This window comes from Adiantum capillus-veneris, chromosome 16 (genome assembly GCF_014529385.1).
Source record: "Adiantum capillus-veneris isolate H3 chromosome 16, ASM1452938v2, whole genome shotgun sequence".
NCBI lineage: Eukaryota > Viridiplantae > Streptophyta > Polypodiopsida > Polypodiales > Pteridaceae > Adiantum > Adiantum capillus-veneris.
The window spans coordinates 110,591,885-110,599,462 of record NC_140946.1 but is presented as its reverse complement, the minus strand read 5'-3'; the positions used below and the strand labels follow the sequence as shown (position 1 = coordinate 110,599,462).

At 40.7% G+C, this 7,578-nt stretch overlaps 1 protein-coding gene across 2 annotated transcripts; it reads left to right on the top strand.

The window, feature by feature from the left end:
- Positions 1 to 542: 542 nt before the first annotated feature.
- Positions 543 to 6,800, top strand: LOC147439641 (uncharacterized). 2 transcript variants are annotated; one of them, XM_086484351.1, is made up of 10 exons: positions 543 to 1,069; positions 1,658 to 1,769; positions 1,973 to 2,090; positions 2,870 to 3,387; positions 3,469 to 3,523; positions 3,660 to 3,895; positions 4,351 to 4,508; positions 5,535 to 5,714; positions 5,868 to 6,062; positions 6,338 to 6,800. In XM_086484351.1, exons 1-10 carry the CDS (start codon positions 880 to 882, stop codon positions 6,541 to 6,543), a joined length of 1,968 nt encoding a protein of 655 aa, XP_086340477.1. In that variant the 5' UTR covers positions 543 to 879; the 3' UTR covers positions 6,544 to 6,800. The 2 variants fall into 2 exon arrangements, with proteins under 2 accessions (XP_086340477.1, XP_086340478.1); XM_086484352.1 differs by lacking the exon at positions 1,658 to 1,769 and having other exon boundaries at positions 947 to 1,069.
- Positions 6,801 to 7,578: the final 778 nt, after the last annotated feature.

Genomic DNA, 7,578 nt, shown 5'->3' with positions numbered 1-7,578 from the left:
TAAGACACATAAAGATAGAATTATATTTTCATAAAGATTATTGTATGCAAAAATTGGGGCAAATTCATCCCCAAATGATACAAGGGTATATTGGGAATTTTTAAAATTTTAAGGACATTTTGGGAATTTCCATAAATTACAGGGCATTCTGGTAAGTTTCCCTAAAAAGAATTATGTTGGACTCAGGTGATCTCTTATTTATAGCTTGGTTGGTGAGTAAATGACCTTTCAAAGATCACCTTGTCTCTCTATTACCTTTTTGGCAAGCTCTTACTCTCTCTCTCTCTCTCTCTCTCTCTCTCTCTCTCTCACAACATTATCTAAGGTCTTAGGTTCAAACCCCCTTGACAGCTAGTATGACAAGTAGCCCTTAAGGGCTATTCCCCTAGTCCATATGATGGGTTGGCCATCCTTATCCGTCGGGAAGAGTCAGGTTGCTTCCACCTACGGGAGGTGTAGGCCTAGGTAATTCTCCAAAAATCAATATATGCACATAGAAGACGATATGTTTCATAAGAATGTTCGTAGTATTAGGCCGGCCGAAGCGTCCCACACGCCAATTCTCTCTCTCTCTCTCTCTCTCTCTCTCTCTCTCTCTCTCTGTGTGTGTCATACACACATCACGCTTCGCCAGCAGAGCTTCCACGCATTAATCAGAAATTGTACTTCTGGTTTTGATCAGAGAAGTAGTCACTGCACTGACGTTAGAAGTAATGTGGGTTGTAATGAAGAGCGTCATGACGACAAGCTTCCATTTCTGCAGCAGCATTTATTACTAGCTGGCTCATGAATGAGCCTAATTACCCAGCTCATGAAGTTTCAGTTAGCTAACAATTAGCATGCCATTAATATCATGCATCTTCCCATTGCTCATGTGCCATGTGGAATTCCGATCGCTCTATGACCGATGTCCGCAGCCATAAGAGGAGCATTAAGTTTGGCTTTGCAAGAAGTAAACATCAGGACTTTAGCACAAATGACAATGGCCTCACCCTCTTTCATGGTTTGCGCAACAACAGCGATCGCAAGACATTCAATCTTCGCCCATCTGATATCGACGAATCTTTATGTGAGTTTCTGTTCTTTTTGTTTTTTTCGGGGCAAAATCGATGTTGATTCTACTTCACAATCTCATCTTGTACATTGAAACAAATAGTATATTAGCCGGGCGAGCTTCTTGAGAATCCTCAATGTCACTTTGAAGATCGACAACTAGCTAGTATCCTAAGAACTCCATCTCTAATATGAGACCATGGCAGAGAGTGTGGCCACTCAACATTTTGGAAATGAGTGGCATTTCTACAAGCCCATTTACTTAAAAGAAACCAATATCCAACAAGCTCAAGGACAATTTGTAGAGGTTTCGGAAAATCGAGAAGTCATAGCCCAATTCCGATATAACGATGAATCTCTATGTGAGTTTTTGGGTGTGCACCAGCATATATTTCTCACTATATTTTGTTTGCCTGGTGCCTCTATTTTGGCCGACTACACCAGTCCTTCACACTCAGCAATCTTTCATACTTATGCTTTCATCCCCATTCTACTGGGCAATAAACAATTGCAGAAGTATGTTAATAGTAGAAAATTGTGTGGGCGAGTGTAAGTAAAAGGCAGGACCCAACTCAAGTACTAAGAAGCAACATGTGGTTGTCAGCATCCGAACTTGGACAGCTTTCGGGCTTGCACAATGTGTCATTGGCAACACCTCCATGGAGTCGCAATGAGCAGCTTCTTGCAATGGGTGCAGAAAAGAATGAGTATAACTGGTGAATTCCTTTAAGCTTTATGCATAAGGTTGGGCATAGCATACCTTTTGCCTATTTCCTCTACATTGGCTTCTTTTAGATAACAAAAAATTGCATGCAAATAAATATTTTGTCTCCTTTTTGGAAGGACTATAAAGCTATTGCTAATTAAGACATCTTAAGTTTACATGTGGATGATTAAAGTGCTTCTGTTTTATGTGCAGGCTTATTACTCCACCAGCAACACCACTTTTTCCATCCTTAGACAAGGACTCACCCCCAGTTGCTCATACACCAAAGCGTGTTTTTCATCCTACACGAACAATTCGAAAGGTGTTGAAGGTAAGATGATTCGTTCTCTGCTTTCTTCTTCCTAATGAAGCATGGAATCTACTATGATTTTTAAGCAATCTTACGCTACGCAAGTCGTAGGCAAGATCAGCAGCAGCTCATTAACAGTTCTAGCTTTCCTAGAAAACTCATCTTCTTGCAAAAAATAAAGCAATGAAATGGGAGGAATCTTGGCAATTCATGCTTTTTACACATTCTATAGATTTGAGTGTGTGGCAATTGGGGACGGGGTATTCAAGTACTTGAACAGATTAGGAGCTTTTCATGAATAGTACTGCGGCATAGGGTTTTTTGAAATACGATTATCCATGGCTATTGAATGTAATTGGCCTGAGGGATGCTTGAAATACAATTATCTATGCCTATTGAATGCCTAACAGAAAATTCACCATAGATGAACGTAATAGAGAGAACAAAAGAGGCTTGGTTTGATGGGTGCTTAATTGACCTTTGTTAGTCTGAAACAGAAAAGGGTATATGCACAAATCCTGTTTGCAAGCCCTAGTTTTTCTTTTTGTGGGCAACGATATTACCTCTCAAGTTGTATGCGGATCCTTTCGCACCCACGCAACTCCTCAACCACTAACATACATCCCTGTTCTCAAGTAATTGTAATTCACAAAGATGACATTAAGATACATGATAGCTGTTTCCAAATATGCTCAGGAAGCTGAGGCATTTTGGTTTTCTAGGGAGAGGCTTAGGATGAAAGAATTCACAGATTGTTGTGGCTGATAAGGCTATGTGGCATTCAATTTGATCCATTCTAGGTCCCACGGCCCGCAAGAAGCGAGAAAGGAGCACCACATGTTACTCCTTTAGGCATAGCTGCATGTGAAGGAGGTGACAAAAGGAAGCTGGCATTAGGCAAATCAGCTTCTTTCACTTCTCGACATGCTACCTCGGGAAAAATGGCATCCTCAGGCGGAAGCCATATCCAATCGATGCGACCCCCGATGCTTTCAACGAGCGCTCATCGATCATTCTCAACTGTCAGGCATTCATCATCTTCAAAACCGCAAGAGAGAGGAGCTTATCTGAAACCATTCATGGGATGGGACAACTTCGATGATGGGTCACTAACTGAAGTCCCTTCCAATCTTCGAACAACGATACCTGAGAGACCAACAAGCTCAAGAGGTTCAACATTGCGTGCACGGCAGCTAGGAGCTGCCAGTGTAGTCAAGAGATCTAATTCTGTACCCATGGATGGTGAGAAGGCGCAGTGCCGGCAAGGGAGCTCCTCAAACAGGTCTTGCTCCTCAGCTAAACAAGAGTATTCAGACAGGTAGAGAGATTGCCTTGCTTGCATACGAGGCATTGCTGTTACTATGTGCTTGAACATGACCGAACATATATGCCTGTGCAGATTTGCAAGGATGGAGTTTGTTATTCACCCTGCAGATAAAGATACAAAAACAAAGGTATGTTTGCTAGCTTAAAGGTTTTCATAAATGAATATGTTTTCCTTTGTTTCTCTGTGAGTCTTTCGCCATGTCTCTTTGGGTCCGCACAATCGAATAAGTTTGACAAATATATGAACTATTCTCCACTTTGCAGGGCAGATACCAGAGGAATGCTTCACAACATATTAATACTAATCCAAAATTACAAAAGGAGGTCAGAGATTGTGTGGATGACAATGGTGAGAGAAGCAGTGAAGATGCAGCAAAAGTTTCTGATGCTGAATCCGATACATCGGAAGAAGCTTGTGTTGACATTCTAGAAGACCTCTCCACACAACATTTTAGTGAATCCCAGCTCCAGAATTGTGGCTTGGCCGGTCTCCATGCAAGGTATTCACTCAAGTCACAAATTAAGAGTCTGGACACCGATAGCATCCACGAGCAGTACATATGCCCCCCCAACACAAACATGTGTGTCAGATTATGGGTGCATTACACATCCAATATATACATCTGTACAGGTATACATTTACACGGACATCCACATACACATATGCCAGACATTTCTGAATGTCTATGCATATATGCATCATTGTATGTAGTGATTTCTAACACTGATTTAAGAGCCGGGAAATAAATGTATGTTGTAGCTTGGCATGTGTGTCAGGTAATGGGTGCATGACACATCCAATATATACATCTAGATTCTATACAGGTATATATGTAAGTATGTTTGCACGGACGTCCGCATACACATACACCAGACATTTCTGGATGTCTATGTATCAATGTACATAGTGATTTCTAACTTATATTAAGAGTCGGTAATTATATGTATGTTGCAGCTTTGCACCTACAGAGAAAAGCAGTACTGAGTTCATAAATTCAGGGTCTCAACAAGGGAAGTGGCCCTGTCACCAGCTACTTGCATCGACAACTAAGTCACAAAAATCTGGAGACCGTGAAAATTTCCTTGAGCTGAGAAAAACAAACAGACGGCCAGGTATTAATAATCGCAATATATGTGCAATGCTGGTTTTTAATACATTTTGCTGTGTATTCTTTCTTTTGGGCATGTTAAAACATGCCTTTAAGAAGAAGAGAGATAGGTGTACATTCTTTAGTGTGTCTTTTTAGCTTGGAAAGGATCCCTCTAATATTCAATGGGCCATGTGAGTTTCTCTTGTTTTGGAATACCTTGTGATTTTTCGCCTTGGTTTTGTTGGGGATAGCTTGAGCACCATTGAAAATCTAAGCTTGTGTCTATTGCGACCGGCAACAAAAAGTTTACCACAAGGCTACGACACCATTAGGGAGTTCTTTGCTTTCATTTCTCAAGAATTTGATTATCTATGAAGTGTTAGAATTGGGTGTTCTAACCTAAGCGCCATTAGTGTGAGCTAGGCTATGGTGGATGAAGCTTTAAGCTCACCATGGCGCTAGGGTTAGGGTTAGAGCAATAGAGGTAAGGGTTAGGGCTACGCCAAGAGCAAGAGCATAAAGAGAGTATAGACACAAATTATAAAGCTCAAAATGCAATTGATTCATTAGAGAATAGCCTCTTAAGTGCTTTACAATCATTGGCTAGAGAGGTTGCACTTTCTCCCTATTGGACCATGTCATCTTCTATCCTTTCCTAGGTGTTTTGGACTCTTTCCCAAGTGGTGCCACAAGTGTGGGCTTACCCTAACATGAAGTTCTCATGACTCCATCCTTTGAAGCTTATAAAAATATGAACTCTTGCAATTTGTATCTGTACTTGTTTCAAAATTTTAGTCAAGTAAGTTTCTCTCATTTTAAGCGTTTTCTAAAAGCATTTTATGGTAAAATTTTGTTTTTCTAAATCTAAGAACAAAAACAAGATATTTAGTGATTTATTTATTCTTCTTTATCCGTTTTCTTGTGTGCTTTACTTTCATGTTTTGTGTCAGTGTTTTAGCCTCTCTTGTAAGTTGTAAGTTCAGACTTCGACATTATGAAAGTAATATATCCTTCTTCCAATGGTAGAGCAATTTTAAGCTTTCCCCAGGTACTATTGACGGTGGGATAGGTGATAGAAAAGTTAATGATCCCCATGGCTTCAATGATGATGCAATGGCCTTGGAAGAACCAGATGTTCAAGTTAAGAAAGTGATTTCGATGTTGAAGATTGATGCGGCAGAGGTCACAGACTTGCAACAGAGTGGGGATCAGGACAAGCTTTCTCATGGTAATGTGCTTAAACATGACATGTTTCCCGCATTTGCCCAAGGAAACACTAATCAATGCATTAAATTGATCATCCACCGATGCTTGATTGACAAACTATGTGCACACTTGCCTACTTGTGTTTCCTTGCTCACCAAAACAAAACCTTTAGCAGATGCAGCAGAAGAAACACTGACACCTTTTCATGAAAACCGTCAACAATCAAGAAATGTGAATATGCAAAGCACCCAGCTTGAACCACAACAAAATGGTAGTGCTAGATATTCTGGAGTGCCAAAATTCGACAAAGCAAATGAAAGCTTTGATGCAGCAATAGGAGAGGAAGATATTCATGATCACAATCTTGCAGGTATAACATTATGTGTTGCTATGTCAAATCCGGATCTTTTTTGCAATTTTATTATCCACTTTGTTATCTTGGATTTTTCCTAAGCTAATCTACATGAAGAGCATTGCATGTACACATGTGCATAGAATACATACATATGCATGTATGTATATGTTGTTTATGTGTTCATACATTGTGTGGGCGTGCACACCCGCACGTGCCATTTATAGAAAGCGAGCTGATTACATAAATCTGATGGTAACAAACAGATATTTTGACTAACCTATAATGTGTAGAATCTCCACAAATTGACAATCTGGCGCAGAATTCCCTGCACTTTGATGAAAATGCAATTGCAATCAAGTCAGAAATGCCATGGCAGATGCCCAATCCCATTCATGGAATGACAAGAAGCAACGATGAGCAGCCGACCAACTTAAAGCAGCAGGAAAAAGATCCTGCAAAACCGTTATTGCTAAAATGTCAATGCAGCATCATGTGAAAGAAGAGTTTCAGGGCACCACTTTTGTGAAGGGGAAGCTCATGCATATCATGTGCACTGAATATACCTATATGCCAAACTTCAGCATAAGACTAGCATGCACAGAGAGACATGGTGAAACCAAGGATCACTACAATGGTAGGGCAGGTATATAATATGCATATTTTCTGCATCAAGAGAAGAGGCTCCCTGCCACAAAGCAAAACAATGAAGGGCTTCAAATATTTTTATTAATAAAAAATGTGTGTTTTCTCAAATGCCAGAGTTTGGATCCCCATTGATTAGTACTTTTGTGCATGTTTTGACCAGACAAACTCCTCAATCTTTCTCCTTTTTTTGTATTTTTTAACATTTTTAGACGTTTCCGCCTCGAGGAAAGAATAATGTTTCACTAATTTCTCAACCCCAGCCCACAAAGCACAAGCATGAAACAATTTATCGAAATAACACAAAAGAGATTTTTCTTGACTGGCCAGGATACAAACCATCTCCTCAACCAATTGATTGAGTCTTTCTCCCTCCACCACCCATCTCCTCAACCAGTTGATTGAGTCTTTCTCCCTCCACCAGTTTATGTAAAGAATAGATTCATCTTTTCAAGCTTTATGTGTCACCGTGAACGACAACTTATGCTTATTCCTATCACAAGAAGATTAAGAAATTTTCTCATGTAGGAAAACGGAGTCTTTCCAGTGTTTTAACATCATGAGCTTCTGCTCGAGAGGCTCCGCATACCTAGCTAGGTACGATTGGGGGCAGGGGACCGCCCCCCCCCCCCCCCCCCCCCCCCCCCCCCCCCCCCACCGGGCCGGCGGTCCCTCCCCCCAATCGTACCTAGCTAGGTATGCGGTGCCTCTCTCATAGAAGCTCATGATGTTGAGGTAAGTCACAATGTGGGAATTATTGTGAGAATTTGTCCAAAACTTCTTGTGTATGCCTATTACCCTGCCACCAAGTCAAGAAAAACACATCCAACATCTTGAGTTTTAAGATGCATGGTGCATCTTTCCATTTGGAGGAGGATTTGTGGTACCT

Excerpts from the sequence above, each read along its gene's own strand:
- LOC147439641 (XM_086484351.1), top strand. The coding sequence starts at position 880 with ATGTGGAATTCCGATCGCTCTATGACCGATGTCCGCAGCCATAAGAGG. Across the intron at positions 1,070-1,657 it reads TGATATCGACGAATCTTTAT|CATCCGAACTTGGACAGCTT; the intron begins GTGAGTTTCTGT and ends TGTGGTTGTCAG. Across the intron at positions 3,388-3,468 it reads AAACAAGAGTATTCAGACAG|ATTTGCAAGGATGGAGTTTG; the intron begins GTAGAGAGATTG and ends ATGCCTGTGCAG.